The sequence below is a fragment of the Pyrus communis genome, chromosome 5 (assembly GCF_041283825.1).
Source record: "Pyrus communis isolate YQ-2024b chromosome 5, ASM4128382v1, whole genome shotgun sequence".
Taxonomy (NCBI): Eukaryota; Viridiplantae; Streptophyta; class Magnoliopsida; order Rosales; family Rosaceae; genus Pyrus; species Pyrus communis.
Window position 1 is genome coordinate 21,392,045 of NC_142569.1, and position 21,350 is coordinate 21,413,394.

General features: G+C 37.8%; 1 protein-coding gene, 2 long non-coding RNA genes and 2 pseudogenes across 6 annotated transcripts; all 5 read right to left on the reverse strand.

Annotated features, from left to right (window-relative positions):
• Positions 1-870: 870 nt before the first annotated feature.
• On the reverse strand, positions 871-7,373 carry LOC137724951 (presequence protease 1, chloroplastic/mitochondrial-like; annotated as a pseudogene). The gene is made up of 14 exons (XR_015962153.1): positions 7,332-7,373; positions 7,107-7,191; positions 6,399-6,489; positions 5,572-6,279; positions 5,279-5,497; positions 5,042-5,169; positions 3,936-4,125; positions 3,293-3,370; positions 3,101-3,198; positions 2,435-2,702; positions 2,188-2,347; positions 1,926-2,103; positions 1,609-1,681; positions 871-1,267 (listed from the first exon to the last, which is right to left on the reverse strand). The product of XR_015962153.1 is annotated as a presequence protease 1, chloroplastic/mitochondrial-like (transcript).
• Positions 7,374-7,689: 316 nt separating this feature from the next.
• On the reverse strand, positions 7,690-8,307 carry LOC137725663 (uncharacterized). Of its 2 annotated transcripts, none has more exons than XR_015962985.1 (3): positions 8,186-8,307; positions 7,951-8,082; positions 7,690-7,795 (listed from the first exon to the last, which is right to left on the reverse strand). It is a non-coding gene; the product is annotated as an uncharacterized LOC137725663 (long non-coding RNA). The 2 variants fall into 2 exon arrangements; XR_011067534.2 differs by having other exon boundaries at positions 7,951-8,013; positions 8,148-8,307.
• Positions 8,308-8,918: 611 nt separating this feature from the next.
• Positions 8,919-9,508, reverse strand: LOC148696976 (uncharacterized). Its single transcript, XR_015962986.1, has 3 exons — positions 9,353-9,508; positions 9,067-9,250; positions 8,919-8,965 (listed from the first exon to the last, which is right to left on the reverse strand). It is a non-coding gene; the product is annotated as an uncharacterized LOC148696976 (long non-coding RNA).
• A 4,174-nt stretch (positions 9,509-13,682) lies between these two features.
• LOC148696977 (B3 domain-containing protein Os01g0234100-like) lies at positions 13,683-14,860 on the reverse strand (annotated as a pseudogene). The gene is made up of 2 exons (XR_015962984.1): positions 14,631-14,860; positions 13,683-14,548 (listed from the first exon to the last, which is right to left on the reverse strand). The product of XR_015962984.1 is annotated as a B3 domain-containing protein Os01g0234100-like (transcript).
• Positions 14,861-16,123: 1,263 nt separating this feature from the next.
• On the reverse strand, positions 16,124-19,590 carry LOC137725728 (uncharacterized). The gene is made up of 7 exons (XM_068464498.2): positions 19,236-19,590; positions 18,949-19,006; positions 18,562-18,642; positions 18,378-18,413; positions 18,020-18,259; positions 17,790-17,931; positions 16,124-17,128 (listed from the first exon to the last, which is right to left on the reverse strand). The coding sequence occupies exons 1-7, from the start codon at positions 19,454-19,456 to the stop codon at positions 16,635-16,637; spliced, it is 1,272 nt and encodes a 423-aa protein (XP_068320599.2). The 5' UTR covers positions 19,457-19,590; the 3' UTR covers positions 16,124-16,634.
• Between the last annotated feature and the right edge of the window lie 1,760 nt (positions 19,591-21,350).

A 21,350-nucleotide genomic window follows, 5' to 3' on the forward strand; every position in this document is an offset into this window, starting at 1 on the left:
CTTAAGTGTATCTATTTACACCTAGTCTTGTCGCACAAACCACTTTAGGTGGTTCCGACTCGTGTACAGGTATACTTATTGAGCTATTGGCTAGCATGTTATTGAGTTATTGGCTAGCATGATTGATGAGATATGGATAAGTCGTACAGGTCACTAGAGGTGACTTCGACTTATGTGCTAGCATTGATTGATGAGATATGGGTGCAGTCGTATATGTCACATTAGATGACTCCGACTGATATATCATTTTGTATTGATTAAGTTCAGTTGGCCTCTTTATAAATGCATGGTATAGTTAATGGACATGGCAAAACGTGGTTTTGGCCATTTTTGAGTATAGTTTGGATATATGTATATATGTTGTATTGTTTTATGGAAAACGATACGGGTTTTACATTGAGGGGCATTACTTTTAGAGAGGTAATAACTTTGGGAAGCTTGGTTTTATTGCTCATTCACTCTCTGTTTGGTGCCCTCCAGGTTTTAGCTGCTGAGTTTGTATCAACAAGGATATGTGGCGAATTTTAGTATTGATGGATACTTCTGAGGATATGATTCTTACCCACACTTCTGTACCTTACTTATGCTCTGACGTCGTGTGTGAAATGAGTTCGCTCCCGCTCACAACGCACTCTAGTATTTAAAATTTTTAGGTTCAAATTATTCACATTTTCTACACTCTCACATTTTATGACTTCGTCACCTTTCAGGTGTCAGCCAGTACAGCTCGATTCAGGGTCCAAGTGAACTTTCTGGGTCGGGGTGTGTCATAGAACCTAAAGTTTGAGTTGTACTCCGAGAGTTGGAATAGGTCTCACCCACATTCGCTCTTTCACATGAATTAATTAATGATCCTATAAAAAAAAGAGGAGTAGAAACTGCTAACACTGCATTAGGAAACTTTTAACAGAGTAAAACAAAAGGTTACCCAGTAATAGTTTAGCAGATAGTTACTGTCAAAGATTTCCTTCTTAAGGAAATTAACAGTAAAAGGTCAATATCTGCTTTTCACTAATAAATCTAATTACTTGGAAGCCAAGACAGAAGAAAGTGACATTCAGTTTTAATTTTGCAGCATTTTCTGAAGTAGTAGTCCTTTAAGATACGATGTCGAGCTCGCTGAAGAGGGGCACTATCTTTAATTTGAAGAGTTTAGGTCGCTTCTTTTGGTGCTGCTTTGACACCCAATGGCGCTCCCACTGTGACCACAACGCCTTTGCCTTTAACTGCATCGAATGCATCTGCAAATTTCTTGAAGTCCTTCAAGCTGCACGCGGGGTAAAGGAAAAACAACGTAAAAATAATGTAAAATCTATGCATGTATGCGCCTTAATAGATGCTATGTATATAAGAATCTAAAACGAATCATGCATCATGTTTTAGGAGCAATGAAGATGATGATACTTTCACTTGGGTAAATATAACAAGTAAATTTGATCAACTATTGTTAAATTTTCCATGTAGGACGTTAAAATTCCTTTCTTTATTGTCCATGTCTAGTTTTAGCAGAAATATAGCTAAAACTTCTTCAAAACTTTGTCAAGATGGCAACCTTAGTACTGTCAAATCCCTGGAACGCAACATAGACGACAAATACAACCTGTTTACCTGGTTGACAATCTCTTTATGCCTCCTCTGCCTTTCTTCTTCTGTGACTCCTGTTAAATCCCGCTTCAAAAAACTGCAGGAGAGAAAATGATGGGAAAGAGTTCATAAGATAAGCAGTAAACTAAGAAACAATTGTGGCATGGTCACCGAACTTTTGTGTACATTAGATTTAAATGTTCAACCATTCAAACACTCCGTTGTTTCCATCAACAGTCACAATAAGATGTAAAAATTTCTTTCTTTGTCCTTGTTCCCTTTTGTATTTGTGTCAAACAAGACTTCTGCAAAACAAGAAGTGAGTTAACAGTAACACACACCCGCTATAACCTTTGTCATCAAGAAGTTGGTATGAATCATCTCCGAGCGCCAGCACAATGGCCTTTCTGAGAGTATCATCATCCATTTCTAATTTCCGTAGAAAATCTCCAGTTCCATCGTATACATCAAGCGTCTTTAACAAGTTAGGGTCACGATCAGACAAGAAGGAGAATACGCCTACAAAACAAATCGTCAGTGACAGTGAGGTTCTCAAACCGAAATTCAAAGTCCATGCAAATTTATAACCGAGCAGATTTGTACCTGTGTTAATATCAAAGTAACAAGAAGCAGATTCTTCTCCACTAATTCCTACCAGATCATGCAACCATGTATCATTAATAAATTTGGATATAACAAGTGTACTTCCATTAATACGATAACCACTGTCATGAAGGATAACAGATTTTCCAACATGATTAACCTGTAGAAGGTAAGGATTAAGAATAATATCATTCCCGCCCAAAAAAAGAACTCATAAAAAAAGTTACGGTGACAATTTTATTCTAACCTTCGTAGGTATTATGATGGCCTCATTTTCAGAAGGTAGTGTAGCTTTCCAAGTAGTTCTTCTTGCAAAGGGAGACTTGCTAGGCAGCAAATCCAGAAATTTGCTCACAAATTTCTGAGATTGAGTAAGATTCTTCCCTTCAGCAGTCATAATTATGAAGCAACCTTTCTTACAAATTACTGACTTGCGAATTTCCTCTAGAGATGAAGAAATGCCGTCCCAATCTTGATCAACCTTCTTTGCAAGCGCTTGCAGAAACTCCACTTGACTAAGCACAGAGATTATACAAAATGTATAAGAAACTGACTCTGTCCCATTACTTTTCCTGAGTCAATGCTTAATTATCATACTATAAGGAAATATTTGCACAAAACTTGAAAGCTTTCCAGTTATTCATAATAAAGATAGGCTAAGATGCCAGCCTACATTATTCCTCATCTCAAAGAGATTCATAGAATAATTTATAAAAATGCGAAAATGGCAAGGTCCTGAAATGAACCTTAACTTTTAAATCCTTCAATAAGATGTTAATTTTTATTTCATTTGCCCTGGAAATTATAACAGATATTTCCAGGTTTCTGGACAATACACTTTGCAGAGAGAGGAACAGGTACAGGAAGTCAAGATTAGGCCAGAAGACAAATAACTGGAAAAACTTAGTCCAACCTGACGCCAAATATTTGTTCACGAAGCCACCCAGAAACATTTAATTTTGCATCCATTCTTGCTGCAGCATTTTCATGACGACTGGCATTGTCTTGGTGCTGAAAATGACATATTATAAACTCAAGCTTTGATGGTTGAATGTTAAGGATCAGCAATTATGACATTGGCCGTTTTTGAATAAGTTTATAATACCTCAGCTATAAACTGGGACACCTTCTGCTTAAACGGTTCTGGCTCAGTAAATCGGACTTCTTGAAGAATGTAGTGGATCTACAATAACATGAAATGAAAGCATTAAAACCGTGATGTATTATCTGCCAAACCACTAGTTGAGCACCAAACAAAAATGGCAATAATGATATAGAAGATAAGGATAAAAAAAATTTAGAGAGTAATGGCACACCAATTACATGCCCAGACACCTCCCCACTTGCAAAAGCAAGTAAATGAGAAACTATAATATAGGTTACTTAGCGAAGAGAACTTTTATAAGGATCAATGTCAATTTTGCATGGGACATATTTTCCAGCCCAGTAATTCATATTTAGAATGGCACCAAGAGATTTACTTCATACGATTTACAGCCTAATAGCGTAAGATAAAGAAAACATCTGTGTTCCTCAATCTGACTTGGCCAAATGGCCTAAACCATGAGAAATTATCAAATTTTCTTTGAGTTTTTTTAAATTTTTGAATAGGGCAGGAGTTTTGCTGGATGGAGCCCACTTCATCCAAGTTCGAATTCCCAGACCCTAATGATCAGGAAAAAAAAAAAAAAACAAAGGAAACTGGAAACACTCATTTGCTACTCGGGGAATAAGAGGGAAAACAATACCAGTTCAAATAGGTCTTCAGCACGTCCTGCCATGACTTTCCCTCGAACAACTATATGGCCACAGGGATCTTTCTTGCACCGCACAGATGACGTCATTGGATCAATTGATATTCCTCCTGTTTTTCTTTTAACCAATTCATGAAGTTGAATAAAATTCATGTCTTTTGTAATCGTGTTCAGCAATAACAAGCTGTCAAGGACATCATGATATTGTCAAGAACACAATCTAACTTGGCTTAAAAGAATTTTCTGTTCTTCTAAAATACAACTACTCTTTACTAAAGAATCACATACAGCTCAACTGATTGTTCAAACATTATTATCAGTATACATCACAATGATGTCAGCAAAGAAGCAGTTCATTACTGTGTGTGTAATTGTCATACTGGTGATGCAACAATCGTTATCATTATTAGTGCTTTGCGATTAAAACGTAATAGGCTATCGTCTTTGCTTGCAAAAGTACAATTTGTAGAAACAATTACTGGGCATGAACATGAGTTTCTTATTCATCAATGACGGTGATCCACAGAAATATTCAGTTTTGTTTGTTTACAAATCAACAAATATGCATTTTCCTACAAGATTATGCTGGCATGTAGAATAACCATTGGTTTTAAAAGCAAGTAAAATTTAATCACAATTTTTCTAGTAAAAATACCTGCAGTTCTATAATTATGCATAATTCCCAAGTAATTGAAGCTGAAACCTTTTCTATGTAACCCAAAAAATGCCATAAATGGGAGGATATGTTTTGCATGCATAAGTATTGGACAAAAAGTCATGACTTTAACTTGGTTGTTCTACAAATATTACGTCATTGCCTTACGGCTGACATGATTTAAGAGCTGAGCATAGGTTTTTCAAAGTCTAATAGAAAACATAAATATTCGATTAGAAAACAGCACTTCCATCAATCTGGCTAATTGAGTAATCTAAGGGAGGCTGTCAGGAATGAGGATCAAGCTCAGCCTTCTTAATTTGTTAATTAGTGATAAGGTAAGGGTATTAAAACTACAAAAATGGCATAGTCTGGCTCATCATGCCATGTACACAATGGCATAGTCCGTCTCATTAGCTGACTATTACCGAAGATAACATCTTACCAGAAAATAGGTACCTAAGGAAGAAGCTCTTGCTTTAGTGAACTCAAAGGGAACACAATGTCAATATAAAAGACATCATTCATGAAGACCTCATGCTGCAACACCTTAACTCCATTGATATACACGACCTACATATAACAGATAGAAACTTTTTATTTATTCTTGCAGGAACTAATCCATAAGGAAACTTGCATCAAACTTAAACACAATCAATCAGAAATTCAAGGTTATGACAACCTCTGTGGGAACATGAATAGGTTCCTTTGGAATGTCTAGCAGAGATAGGCTTGGAACACTTCTCAAAGCTTCCAGTGGGTCAGGAGTTTTCTGCTTCAGTTGCAGCTCCTGGGTAGCAAGTGCCAGCTCAGCGAGATCTTCTTCTGTCATACCGGCTTTAACTTTCCTCAAGATTTCTTTCTCAAATTTTTCATCACGAGAAGCCTTTTGTGGATCAGGCTGTCAAAGAAGTCAATCGTTTGGATTAATAAAAACAGCCCCAAAGTTTGCTGCAAACATATTTAATTGATTACCTGCGTTGTTATCACAACTCTATGAGGATTGTTGACAAAGAATTTCTCTATATTAATGTAATGGTCAAGAATAAATGGCTACAACACGTGGAAAGTATCTTATCAACAAGGAAAACAAAGGAGAAACAAAACCAAAGAAGAGAGAGAGAAGAGAAGAAGAGGGGGGGGGGGGGGGGGCGGTGGTAGATCTTACAATGCACTGGAGCATCAAGGACAAGCCTCGAGGAAATGATTCAGCATTGCATTCCCTGAGAATAAAATCCGTCGTATTCATGGACGCTTCTACAGAGTCTGTACTGAAACCTTTCTCCGCAAATACCATAAGTGTAGTCATGACTATTAATTGTGCCTTCAAAATGTCATCATGAGAAACACCCATGAATGCAATGGTAAATATAGGTTGAAGCGGATGAAAATCAACCTCTATAATAACATCTGTGAAGCCAAATTCAAGCAAGATAGTCTTCAATGGAGACAAAATAGTTGCTGACATATGATGAACCAAAACTTCAATCATTCACTCAGTCTCCATGTCAAGGAGCCTATCACAGAGCAACCAACTGAAGCACACCATATTTTTCTTCTCCAAATCACCTGGTTGATTATAAGGATAGTTCTTAACAATCCTAACTGGCTCTGAAAATTGTCTTTGTGGTTGAACCCTTGATTCATTTGGAGCTGAACTTGCATCAAACATGTCTAGGTACCCTGAGAGAGAGTAAGATAATAGAACAAATTTAAATTTACTTTCCACAATCTTAAGATAGTTTGCAGGAAAATCAAAATTATTCATACATATATACGTAGAAACAGATCTATTTGAATACCACTCATAATGTGCAAGCGCTCAGTTGGATCATCATCTCCATAAAACCATATCCTTGCGTTGCTGGGATGGTAGTATTTCCGGTGGAACTCCTGTAATTTTATTCTCAGAAAATCAGAAAGAAAAGTCTATAGTAATAAAATAATACTTAGGAAACAATGCATTTGTATAGAGATCAAGAATCATATGTTCGTAGAAAATGCAGTTTGAGAGAGAGAATTTTGGTTGAAGAGAGATATCGAAATTAAATAGAATATTAGAGATAAAAAAGGATGTGGAATGCTACTATAAGTCACCTAGACTGACATACAAAAGGTTTCGTATAAGCAGAATTATTAGTCAAAAACATTTTTGTAGTAAAATCCTTAATACCATATTCTACAGGTAAATGCCCCCAGGGTGAAATGTGTCTTTAAAATGGTTCACAAGTTTGGATGATTATTCTGCTGACTATGTTGAGGGCAACATGCAGAGGATTTTCCAGAGCATTCCTCAAAAAGTTGCAAAGATAGTTCTGCTACCGTAAAAAGTTAGACTTCACAAAATGAGAGCACAATATAAGTCTGTAGGACCAATGACTAAACCGTAAAGAATACATCTTAATGTCACGAGACTCATAACACATAAACAATCACAGTTTCAAAATCTATCATGGTACATATCTCATATCCCAGATAACTAATCTTCATCCTTAGTAAACACAACAAACCTTAAAGTCCTCAAAATGTCAGTTGCGGAATAATTTTTGGATCCCCTGCACAGTCAACACCATAGGTACTGTCTGGGAATATGGCCTGCAAAAAATGGAAACCAGATGTGTTATATTAATACGGAGAAATTTAAAAGAAAAAACAGATGACACTAAGCAAACATAATAACCAAACCAGTAGCCCTCTATGCGTCAATGATAACAGATGACTGTATAGCTAATTACCAAGTCAGCAAAACGGATGGCTGGTATATCAACAGAAAACATGATCTCAACAAACTCTACCACAAACAAATCTGAACGGTATCACTGTAGCAAGCACACGAGTAAGTGATTTTGCACCCAGAAGCTATAATGTTATTTAAGTAGGTATGCAGATGGTTTTATTAAGCACTTAGCTTAGTATTATGCATCAGATAATGATTTACATGAATTAGAGAGAGACAGAGACAGGGACAGAAGCTAGGTATGATTCATCAGCAAGAGAAAATCTGATTTAACAAAGAATACTTGGGTGCTCAAATCATAAGCATACTGGGGTGTACTAAAGAATAAGACTCCACAAACATAAACAATAAACGATTGGACGAAAGAAGTAGAAGGAAAGCTTGCCTGTTGAGCAATCAGCCTCAGTATATCTTCAGGCAAAGGCCGAGAATAGAACTCTTTCCTCTGATTGAAGACAACTCCTGAAATTATGTCCACAATTCATTTAAGAGGAAATGCCACATTGGTCTCATACTAGGAAAAGAATTAAACGTATAACCAATTAAGAAACATAAACTTTGTCAAAGGAATGGAAACCAAGAATACGAGAACTGGGCACATGTATCAAATGTCCAACCTTGATAAGATATATCGTCGGAAGGGTCATTGAGCTCGTAAGCCAACCCTGTTGCTGGAAAATCTGGACGTCCTCCAAACATTTAGGAAAGAAAACGGCATCAAGGTGTACATCAACCATATTATACAATTCCTGGTTCAGTTACGAAAACCATGTAAGTTTGGAATACAGAATAAATACATTCTTCACACACCCACATTGTAATTTCCTTTCCACTTTGCCAGCTCGTTTTTACCTTTGTAGTTGTGCAAGAACCAGAGTAGTAGGTCCTATCAGCCATTGTTTTAGCATGCAGAGAGGTACTGTAGCTCCCCTTAACCAACTCATCAAATGGCTTTTTCACCGGATACTTTCTTGACCCATATAACTGTTGTGCGGAAGCTTCAAATATGAAACCAAAGCTAATATGGTGATATGACAAGACAAATAATCCAATAAAAAACACAAGGATTTATACTGGTTCGGCGTAAGCCTACATCCAGTTCCGAGACGGCGAGGAAATTCCACTAATGTCAAAAAGAGATTACAAATAGAGTTTTAACTCTCAAACCCAATAGCCCACATACACCCAATAGCTCCACAAAATGTAGCACAAATATCTTTGATTGAGTGATCACTAACAAAAGGGGATTACAAACAAATGGGAAGGAGCAGCACTGTTTCAAATGGGAGAGTCGAATGCTCTCTCCTCTGCTCTCCTTGCTCTCTGTATTCAGCTCAAAACGTAAAATGAGCTCCACACTTTCTACTCACCCTCCGTAGCTTTCTATCTCTTTCTCTTCTTTATTATTAGGCTGCAAAGGCAACCACCAAAACATAAAGGACCAAAACCCACGGGTGTAGAAGAGAAAGAAAACCTTTTCCCTTTTTTTCTTCCCTAAAACAAGGTAAGGTGTTGTCCACCTTTTTCATATTTTAATAGCCGAAAGTTATATTGTCTTGTTGTCCACTTGGTCACAAATCCAACAATAACACACTCTGCTGCAGTATGTTAGCGACTCCAGTCGAATCGATCCTTCATCAACAGTTGAACAAAATTAACAAACACATAGGCGAAAAGCCGAAATGGGCAACTGCATTACATGAAAACGAAGGGAATTTTGGAAGAGAACTCACGGCGGTGTTCGGAAAACAATTCCGAAGACCTTTCTGTCGTCGTCGTTAGACAGAGACATAATTTGGGCGCCGGTCTTTTTGTGGCGGAAGAGTACAGCGTTGGAGTTGCAGTCTCCGAAGAAATCTTCCGAGACCTTCTCGAAACCGAGCTTGTCCGCAACCTCATCTTCCACACCACGAAGCTCTATGCACACCCAGAAAAGCAAAAATATTTTTTCACAAAAGGGTAGCTTAGTTTGTGGGGTTTGAGAGGGAGATGTAACGGCGAGTTGCGCTAAGTACGTACCTGGCGGAGAAGACTGAGTCCGGGCATGCCGACAGCGTTGAGAAGAAGTACGGCGGAGCAAGGAAGGCGCGGTGGGACTGAGAATCGGACGGCGGTTGTGGCTCTGAGCAGAAGCTGAAGAAAAAAAATAGAGAACGAAGAAATGGGATTCGGGTTTCCGTGATGGAAGAGAGAGTCAAATGGAGAGAGAGGAGAGAAAGAGAGAGTAGTGGGATTATAGGGAAGCGTGACCGGCCTGACCGGGTTTTGATTAGAGAGCTGACCGTACGGAATGGGAAGGTACTGGCTGCGATCTGAGATCATTACAGAGCTGACCGTACGGACAGAGGTGGAGTTTGTAGTGGGTGGGTGGTTTTGGAGGGAAATATTTCCCAATATTTTACTCCAACTCCTTTGTAAAGAGAAGCCGAGCCGAGCCGTCAATTAAACAGGATGCTTATGTTTAGTTAGACTTTTTATTTATTTATTTTTTTTTTTTAATTTTTATAAGGTATGTTTAGTTAGACTGGGGTAGTCTAATCAAGATGGATTAATTAAACTTGAGTTTGGTTAAAATGTTTTGAAAATTTGTTACTAAATGAGGAATTGACAGAATAAGTGGTGGATTACTCAAAAGTGGAATCTTCAGACTTCGTAGACTTTCTGTCACTTCACAGTTAACGATAATTTACGTTTTAATATTATAAAATATTGTGTAAAAACTATAAGATGGCAAAGAGTCCATAGAGAGTCTCACTTTTGAGAGAGTGTCCCTTAGCATTTCTCTAAATTAAAATAATAATATCATTTATAAAAAGAAAAAAAATAATAATGCAATGACACAATTTGATAAATGAGTTTTTCTTTTCTCAAAATTGAGCTTAGCTTAGTTCGAGTAATCATTCTAACTTATTTCTATGGATAGTATTATTCACACACCTATTTTTATCTTTCACATATATTTGTTAACTTTTGGCTATTAATTTTTTTCATCTCATTCGATCTAACAACCTGAAAACTAAAAAGAATGTGTAAAAAGTAAATATAGATGTGTGGATAGCATTATCCATTTACTATATCTAAGTTTTAATACGTAGTTATAAACGTAAACCGTCTAAGCTCAATGGGCAAACTTCAACAAAAGACTAAGGTACTATTACTTGTAATAAAAAATGGCATATTGATACAGTTTGATAAATGATTTTTCCTTTTCTCACAATCGGGCTTAATTAGTTTGAGTTTCCTTCGTTTTATAAAAGTATAGGTATGAGAACCATTTCACTTTGTAAGTTTTCTTTGTATTTATCAACTCATGAAAAATAAAAAGAAGTGTTAGCTTCCCTTTAAAATTTATAATTAGTACTACGGTTTAGTTGTATTTTTCTTCACTAGTAAGTAAGAGGTTTTAGGTTCAATTCTCGCCAAAGACAAATTTGGATGACACTATTGCTTGTGAGGCTAAACCGACCCCCTTCCCCTTAGTTCAAAAAATAAAAAAATAAAATAAAAAATAAAGACCTAAAATCATGATTCATATCAACTAGGAGTAGTTGATCCAATTCTCTTTTCATACTTTCCATATTTTTAAGTTCTCCCATTCCTTCGTTAGGTAAACCGTCTAAAAACTCTATGGGCAAACTTCGAGCAAAGACCAAGTTGTAGTATAACTTGTGTTGTCTTATGATCACGAAGTTCTAAAATTCAATTATGAATTGACTTTGTCAAATTTTCTTTAATAGTTTGGACTAATCAGTAATACATAATATAAACAGTGGGGATTGAATTGAAAAAAATAATATGTTTACTTGTCAATTTAATAGATATAAAGTTGAATTATCGAATAGTTCGGGCTATTGAAGATTTACTCTAATCTTGTGTTTTTAAATTTATCATGAGGAATACTTGGCTTAATTTTTTGGGAGTGATACAATACTTACCACCTACTTGTACTGTTATTTGTACTATCTTTTTAATAAAGGTAAAGTTCGTCAATGTATTTGAATCTCATCGCTATTATAAAGATAATATAAATAATAAAGATGATATAAATAATTATACAAATGAGTGATAAAAGAATTTTTTTTATTTTTTTGGACTAAAAGTAGATAGCTTTGAGTGGCATTAATTAGACTGAAAAGTTTAGAAATAAAGTGGGGAGAAAAGAGACAAATGGCAAGTAAATATGGTAAAATTTCAGGCTGCCGCCGTTTCCGCTGAAAAAAGATAGCAAGTTTTTTTTTTTTTTTTTTTTTGGAAACTAAAAAGATAGCAAGCTTTCATACTAGTCTTCTCTGATGTGGAAGTGATGTGCATGGCTTCCAAAACACAGAAAATACGGAGCTCTCATAATTAACAAGACAACTAGCATAAAGCCAAATAATATGTTCCTTGGACAGCCTCTAGTCAAGAAGAGTGTCGTCTACGGAATGGGTTTATAATTATTATGGTATTATTTGTCGGACTATTAATAAAAGTTTATTCGAAAATAAGCTTACATTTAACCTTATATCAGTAGTTCAAAACGCTACTGTTGCGATAAACTACCTTAGTCATTCTCCTAATTAGGGAGAAATTCTAACATATGAGACTTGGACCAGCTCACTTGTCCAGGCTATACAAAAAAATTTCCCTAGCCCACCTCCGTAACTTTTTTTCATGTTCACTAGCCCCGGCTCATATGTAAAATATATAGAGGTATACTTATCATTTGAAATTTCATTAAATAGCCATTGTTCACTATGTTTTGAAAAAAACACACGTTTTTTAGAAGCGTGGTAGACCCTGCTTATACTTTTCTATGTTTTGCTATTGTCATTGACAATAGTTTTTTTTTTTTTTTTTTTTTATTTTTTTTTTTGGACGATTTAGTATTGCTAATGAAGGGCTAAAAGTGATTTTGGGTCATAGAAATGCTCCAAAAGCATTTTTCTAGAAATCACTTGGAACATAAGCTCAAGCTTCTCGGAACTTGTATTTGCGGTTTTGAGTCGAGACTAGTTATGGACTCTTTAACTTGCAAAAGCTTTGCCTCCAAGGCTTGGAGTCCAAGCTCCTCATCCTTCTTGGCCCGCGAAGCAAGACTTACAAGCTGGTGTAGCCGGGCACGCAGGAATCTGACATTCATGCCTAAACCTCAAAGGCTTTCAAAGTCTTATCCTAATGGCATCTGCGATGTTGAACGTCTCAGAAATGACCCCATCAATCAGTTTGCTCTTCAGACCCTGGAGAACGTGTTCATCAAGGAACGAGTTCTTGACTGCTTGGCAAGACTGTTTTGAAAGCTCAGAAATTATGATTGAACCCTTGACGATTACAGTGAACATCATCTAGGTCCATCCGAAAATTCAAAACCAAGATGTTCACTATCATGTTCATACCGAATATCTGATATCTGATATTTGACCTTCTCCCTCCACAAGGTAACTCGTTTGGAATTCATCCCTCGTCTTCCAAAACAATCATCTTATCTTGTTCTGGCAATTCTCACAGCAGAGTTTCTTAGGAAGACCCTGCCTAACCAAATTTAAGTGCACATAAATATACCAATGTCTAGCACCCAGCGCTAACCAATAACTTAATACGGCGCTAAATACTTGGTTGGGCCACCCCACAATGTAAAACATAGACAGTTCGGATCATGAGATTACTTTGAGACATCATGGGATTACAACCACCGCCAAGTCACTGACAATCCTGTATTCTTACAAGATTTTTCAGTTAATTCGGTTAACAGAGAATAGGAAATAGGAAAGAATATTTACAAACAATTAGAGAAAATAAACTGGTCACCAAAATTGGACCCTGAGTGGGTTTGAAACCAAAATTATGGGGTAATTTTTCTACAGTTTTTCAAGTGATAAGAGTGAGAAGTTTTGCTGATGAAGAAAACAGAGAACTCAGGTCGCATTTGTGCAAATTTCTTTTTGTTTTGTTGACTTTTGGAGTTAAAAGAGTCAGAACTTAAGACATAGTAACAAACCAAACCGAATCTATTTGATTATTTGGGTATTGACGATGCAGCGTATCATGTAAAGTGATATTATTATGGTTAAAATTAATATTTACCTAAGGCACACATTTCTTATATTATCATTTAACAACCAATTTGACAAATTAACGAGGGTCTAACATGAAAACTAAAACGTAACATTGTGCCTTATATTAGCTATGTTTTAGGAATGAGGTATCAAGATGACGTTGCGTCTAAATTTGAAGGGCATTTCCCAAAAAGCAAACACTTTGAAGAAGAGAATTGAACTATTGTATCCAAAACATGAGAGAATGATGTAAGGCTCCCCATTTTAAACGTGCATTGCAAGTAAAAGAACAAATAATTACAGTCCAAACAGTATTCAAGAAGAAAAAAATGAGCAAAGGATTTGATTAGATAATGCTACGCATATTGGATTACAACCAACTGAAGTATGTGAAATCCCTAGATCTACTTGCTGAAGAAAAACAAAATCATCTGAGCCATTGAGTTCTTCTAAAACCCTAAAAGGGCTTGAGTGTATTTTTTTTTCACTTCTAAACACCATGGAGCTTCAAAATCTTCATGGAAAAGAGGTTCGCAGTTCCTCGAAATTCTTTTTAAAGCCCTTATCTTAGGCATCAAAACTTACCATCGTCTCTTTCAACTCCAAAAGCTTTGAATCAAGATCTCTGATCTTCTCCCTCGTACCAACTTGCTCAAATTAGCTTCATAATACCTCTTTGATTTCATAGCCACTTCGTATTTGAAGGGCATGCTCAGGCGCCCCTTCAGTCTCACACGTAGAAATCCAACAGCTCAGAGGCATGTAAAGTGTTCTCCCACATTACACAATCAGCATGAGAGGGGGGCAGCTTGCAAGCTCTAACGGCATTAGCGATGTTGGTAGTCTCGGATATTATTTCAGCAGCCAAATTACTGTCAATACTTTTGAGGAGATTTTCATGCAGAAATGAGCCTTCTGAGCAGCATAGGTCATAATAGATAGTCCTAACCTGCACAGCGAGTTGAGAATATTTAGTCACACCATTCACAAGAATGGCAAAATTATCAATCATTCTAAAATCTCCAAAATCAGCTGCTGGTCCTCGAAATGTAATTTCCGCTAAGGTGGAGCCGAAGTCCTCATTGTTACCCTCAGATTGGTTGTCAACAAGCTCGGGATTAGTACTTTTGAATGTTGCCTTGGAAAACGTCTCTTGGAGGAGTCATTAGATGGTTTTTCTCTGCATAATATTTGGCCAAGTTAACATTTCTGAAGCACATGCAATGATCTCATAATTTCTAAGAGAGGGAGAGAGAGTATACCAAACACTTCTTTTTTGGCGCAGGATTTCATTTTCAAGAGGCTAAAAGCTGCATCGACATCTGGTAGACCGTGTCTTCCAATTATGTAAACCAGCTGCAACATTGTGTATGAGAGAACAGTAAACTAATCCGCACGGTAGATATCAAGAAATTAGACCGATAAACCACATGCAATGGTAGATACGCTTCATCCTAGCACTAGCAAGAACACCATACTAAGTGGACAAGAGGGTAATAAGAACCAAGCTGTTTCTTGTAAAATTTACGAGAAAGAGAACTATGTCCCCGGAAACAACAGTGACTACCTTAAACTTCAAGGGCCTGACCAAATGGAAAACTAAACGGTCGCCAACAAGTAACTTCGCAGTAGAAAACTTTTGCCATCCAGCACTGACTATCCTCCTCTCCCCAAGAAACGTCACTCTATATTTTTCCCCACCTTCAACTTCGAGGGAATGGCAAATACAAATGGCACTGTCCGTCAATAGAAAAATTAAGAACATAATTAGTTACACAAATTCCTTCTAAACTTGGCGCAACAGTTAAGAGGACACGTTTGAACGTATCATAGACTTGACAAAGACGGCGGGGTCAGCTCCAAAATAATTGAGGACAAATATCATCCAAATTATTGGTTTTTGAGTCATGACATGCAGCAGAATACAAAGTAAAACCGCTCAAAATATAAGGACCGTGTCGAAAATCACAAAAACAAGGTACATTGTACTGATACTTATGGGAAACGGTCAAGCTGTCTTCTTCTTCATGGTCGTGTTCTTCTTTTTCTTCTGGGAAATACTCAGATTCAGAGACTTCTTCTTCTTGCTTGACGTTCATGGCCAGCATGAAGTTTTAGGTGTTTGATAAACTCTCAGCCTGAGAGCTCTACCACCTCTCTAGTCACTAGTCACTGTGTTTTGCTTTTCGTCAAACGCATCTTTATTTTCTAGCCATTATGTTAAATAAATCAAAATTGAATTTAATGGATTAAACTACGAGAAGAGTAGAAGGTAAAAGTAGTTCAAAAATAAGATGTTGCCACATCATCAGTTATTTGTTACCGACAAGCATATCAAAGCAATATATATCTATAATTACGTAATTGAAGTATCGATAATATCAACAGCATAAACACCATATTCATTCATAATAGATAAACGTATCAATACTCGGATCACCTAGTTATTCGGGTATGCACACAATGCACCGCCACTAGTGTTATCTTGACGAAGAAGGAACGTACTTATGGGTTGAGATTCAAAATTTCGTAATAATGATTTGCCGATACGGCAAACATCATTTTGGAAATGGCAAGAGAAGGTCGACATTACAAGTTTATATGCCTTCATGAGTCATATTCGTCCTCAATGCTTTCAATCAGTACTAAATAATCAACCATGTCAATAAACGAGTTGAGAATCGAAAAAAATATCAAGTACAAGTAAAATTTTCTCCACGTGTCTGTCCTTTAAAGAAATTGAGTCAAACCAAAATTTTCTGATGTATATCTAGTTTTTATTAGCTTATTCAGGAAAAGTTACAACATCCATCTTCCTCCTATTTACAGTGTACAAATCCTAGTCATGATTCATCCAACATCTACTGTCATAGTTACTCCCTTCATGGTCGTTTCGGGCGGCGTCACAGCTGACCTCACTCCTGGCGATATGTATCATCATCAACCGTCGAGATCACCGGCATCTATGCATTTCGATGCTTCATCAGATAGACAAAATCTATATTAAACATATATACGTTACGTTGTTATACACACGTGATTATCCTGCGTTCCATCTGTACATTCTGTACACTTCATTCCACAGGACCAGACCAACAAGTTGGAATAAGCATGGTTTACTCTGGATACCCCTGAAGATGCCTGAAAAGACAGTCCTCACCTTGGTTGCAACCACTAATTCATTGTGCACCATCCTGTTGGAATCATATCTGTATCGAATCTCTCGGGATCTTCAGTGATCTATTCCCGCTAACCCATAAGAGAAGTCATAATCTTGAGCGACGAAAGCTTTTGAGACCACGAGGAGGTGAATTCCTACGAGCAGAGGCAAATGGCTGCCCATTCAAAGACCCGCAAAATTTAATATCCCAACCCTCAACGTTCTTAGGGACACAAACATCAAACAGGACTTGGCCGAGTACACTATGTGCACTAATGCTTGGGGGACTGGGCAGAGAGACGGATCTTTCTTTTTGTTCATCTTGTAAAGACCCAGAGCCTGTACTATTTTGATTCTCAGCTGAACTTGGCAAGAAGAAGTGGTCACTTGGCTCCACTGCAACTCTTCTAAGGCTCTGATTAGAGTTAACTGCTGCTTTCTGGAGATCACATATTAGTTCAGATATCTCATCTTGCATGCCTTCCATGCTAGTATTTTCACCTTCAAGTTCTTTAATTCTTTGAGAAAATACCGAGGCAGCCTTTTCAAGAAAATGAGTAACGGAAGACCTATACTGTATTGGATAATGCTTATAATGACCTGAAACAAACATAAAATTATTTAAGTTTAGTTCTTATGTGCCACAAGCATTGAAGTAAACCGAGAGTTAAAAATGTGAAAAATTCTATGTGCTACTTATATATCCGAGCAGAACTATCTATATCTGCAATTGTGCAAGTTCATTTTACCAATGATCATGTTGGACTGAAGGTCAGCACCAGGTCTAGACTCCCCATTACCATAGATTGGCATGAAATATACCACATGTTTAATGTTACAAGACTGACTGAATCACGGCCTCCAACTAAGAGAATGAAAATCCCCCGAACCTCCTAAAACTAAACAAAGCTTTAACCATATGATTTTAAAACTTTTGCATCTATTGCTTTTACCTTATGTTTGTCCAAAATACGATGGTGCCCACAAGGATTCAGACAATTTCAATAGGACATTTTATACTGTTCAAGAGAGTTGCCTGTTGAACGCGCTTGACATGCCATAACATCACCCAAACAAAATGATATAATTTCTTACAGATATCCAATTACTATAAAGATAATGTTAGAGAGCAGTGCTAAGCTATGTCTACTGGTTTCCAGATACCTGCTGATGAGCGATATAACTTTCGTAGGTAGTTCACTCTAAGGATATTAAAATTACAGAAAAGGACGGATAAAAAGGAAAATGTTTTGAGACAAACCTAGGTGAGGGGAGCCATTCAATTTCACAAGCTTGACATCTCCTCCAAGTTCTTGTAAACGTTGAGTGAAATTGCAGATAATATGATAGGGGGCCAGATCATCTTTATCAGAGCACAGAACGAGAAATGGAGCACCCAAATTCTACAGAAAAAAACTTAAATAAGTCCATTAACTAACACAAACAAACAATAGACAGCTATAGATGAGTAAAGGCTGAATGACAACTTACAACAGACGAAAACAGAGCGTGCCAATACTCAGCGCACTGGGATTCAAATCTAGTAAGATACAACGCATCCAAACCGGAAGCAATGCCTTTAGCTACCCAAGAAACCAGTTTTGATGATCCAGGCATCTTTAGAATGGTTGGGTGTAGAGCATATTGACTGCCCAGATCACTTGTAAAATCAACTGGACCAGAATCATAGATGTGTCCAGTAATACACTTTCTGACCAATTGATATTCAGCCTTCACAAAGTTAAATAACTAATAAGAACAGAGTTTCAAAATGAACATGTGGGATCAAATGGGCATTATGAACAAATTACTGCACAATTTTTAACTGAAACTACAAAGAAACACATACTGGATAAAGCTGACCTTCACAAATTCCGTCAATAATCTGCATTTACATTTTTCAAAGCTATTATATTACACAGTACAACCATTGTAATGAAATCAGAAAAGACTAGTTACGACTTCTAACATTCCAGAAATCAACTTATCAGTACCAAATACAAAGTCGGGTATCCACTACTCACAGAACTTACCCGAAAAACCTTGTACATACAAGCTTTTGTACCAGCAGAAAGAGCCACAAAGACTACAGGACATGGCTTAACCCTTAGCTCCTGCATACGCAAAATAAATAAATAACAGGACACTCCATAGATTAAACTTGAGCAAAATTAAAAGCTATGCATGCCAAATTCCACCGGCATTAAAAGCAATTCGAAGTTAGAATGGGATGGGGATAGGATTTTACGCCATATAAGAGTTGGGTTCTTTCTCGCCATTGGGCGAGTAATACACATACACACACAACTAACCATACAGTCATTATCCCCGGAATCAGATCATAGCTCCATATTTAACATATGGATCAAAATCTGAAGAAGCAATTAATAAGAAATTGGCAAACTGGGAAGGAAGCTGACCTCAACAAGCGCGTTGAGAATAACAAAGGCGGACGACATGGCCTTTTCGGGATAGAATCTGCACATAATGTCATCATCAGAGCAAAAAAATAAGCTCAAAATGCAGCAAAAAGTGAATAAAAATCCAATCTTTAAACCCATCCATGAATCATAAACCAAATATCTACCAAATACAAGCAAAGCCACGAAAGATTCAGTACAAAAAGAATCCGAAAAAAAAAACAGCTCATGTAAATGTTTGTTCTGTTTGGGTGGTGAGAAAAAGCGAGAAAAGAAAATCCACTTACGCATGGAGAAAATGGGAATGGCAAACGAGGGAATTCCAACCGAGAGACGAGTATAAATCCACGTGATTCTGCAAGTGCCTCTCCTGAATCGAAACCCAAGCGAAGATAACAACGATTCCTTTGGAATCAGAGACCTCCTCCTTCCGTCCCCAGTAGATTCCACGGCCGACGCCAGCACCACCGCCACCGCCACTACCACTAGCTTCGCCACCGCTCCACATAGCTGCTGAGCTTCTTTGGGAGAATTTTGGGATTGAATTTTAGGGTTTTTGGTGCAGGTGGAATTGTGAGGTAGATGGGGAAATGGTCGTTGGAGAGGTGTTGGATTGTTAGAGCCACTCGTGTTCGTGTGCGAAATCCGGAGAAGAAAACGATATAGGGGAGGGGCCGTGGTGGGCCTGCCGCTGGATCATGACTCCCTCCTATGCGGTCAACGTCATGGTGGGGTCTCCTCTCTCTGAGGTGGGGTCCAGGGGACATGTCACACTGTAATGCACCGCGCGCGTTTTAGGATAAGTTCGGCCACGTCGGACCCTTGCTTTCTTTACAACTTTATCCTTTCTTTTCCTTCCTTTGTACTTCTTTGACAAATATGGTAAAATTGCTTCAAGCTTTGGGGAGCCTTGTTTTCTTGATTATAGTCTACGGCTGGAAAATTTTCCGCAAATTCCAAACCAAAAAAAAAAAATTCTGATACTGAAAATGTCACATCTCAACCTGGGGGGACCATTTCCTGGGCCCGCTCCACCACCGTAGCTGCTTTCTTTACAACTTTATCCTTTCTTTTCCTTCCTTTGTACTTCTTTGACAAATATGCTAAAATTGCTTCAAGCTTTGGGGAGCCTTGTTTTCTTGATTATAGTCTACGGCTGGAAAATTTTCCGCAAATCCCAAACCAAACAAAAAAAATTCTGATACTGAAAATGTCACATCTCGGCCTGGGGGGACCATTTCCTGGGCCCGTTCCACCACCGTAGCACTATATTGTTCGCTTTGGGCCCGACCACGCCCTCATGGTTTTGTTTTTGGGAACTCACACGAGAACTTCTCGATGGATCACCCATCCTGAGAATGCTGTCGCGTGCTACTCGCTTAACTTTGGAGTTCCCATAGAACTCGAAGCCAGTGAGCTCCCAAAAAGCCTCGTGCTAGGTAGGGATGGGAATATACATATAAGGATCACTCCCCTGGGCGATGTGAGATGTCATAATCCACCCCCCTTAGGGGCCCGACGTCCTCGTCGGCACATACGCGATCAGGGTTAGGCTCTGATACCAAATTGTCACATCCCCGCCCGGGGGGACCACTTCCCGAGCCTGCTCCACCACCGTAGCACAATATTGTCCGCTTTGGGCCCCGACCACGCCCTCACGGTTTTTTTTTTTTGGGAACTCACACGAGAACTTCCCGATGGGTCACCCATCCTGGGAATGCTCTCGCGCGCTACTCGCTTAACTTCGGAGTTCCCATGGAACCCAAAGCCAATGAGCTCCCAAAAGGCCTCGTGCTAGGTAGGGATGAGAATATACATATAAGGATCACTCCCCTGGGCGATGTGGGATGTCACAACTGAAAAATTCTCAAACCTATAATACCAAATTTTTCAGAATTCATACCGAAACGATCCCGAACTTTTCGGTACGAGAATTGAGATTACATATTCAATGGTTCCTAAATAGAACCAAAAATATATATATTTATTTTGGTTGCATGCATGTTGAATGTTGAATTTAAGTAGTTTGATAGTAGATAATATTAGAAATATAAGTATGAAATTAAGTCATTTGGAACTTTGGAACATCAATTTGACTTGGTATGAATAAATTGGTAAAAAAACCTAAATTTTTATTGCTATGAAATTAGGGAACAAAATTTTAGGCCAAAAGCCCAAATTTTAGCTCACATCCAAAAAATATCAAATTTCGACCAAAAAACCCAAAAACCCAAAATCCAATCACGATCCATCCCGAAATACCAAAACATATTTAGGGAATCCTGAAAATTGGGAATGACGAAATTTCGATTCTGGATTGGTCTTCAAATTATCGTCCCGAAAATTTTAGGTTTGGATTCGGGAGCCTATTTTTGGTTTGGGATTCCATAATGAACCACCCC

Coding starts and splice junctions, on each gene's coding strand:
- LOC137725728 (XM_068464498.2), bottom strand. CDS start 19,456: ATGTGGAGCGGTGGCGAAGCTAGTGGTAGTGGCGGTGGCGGTGGTGCT. Junction 18,414..18,561: donor GTATGTACAAGGTTTTTCGG/GTAAGTTCTGTG, acceptor ATGTAAATGCAG/ATTATTGACGGAATTTGTGA. Junction 18,260..18,377: donor GTGAAGGTCAGCTTTATCCA/GTATGTGTTTCT, acceptor AACTTTGTGAAG/GCTGAATATCAATTGGTCAG.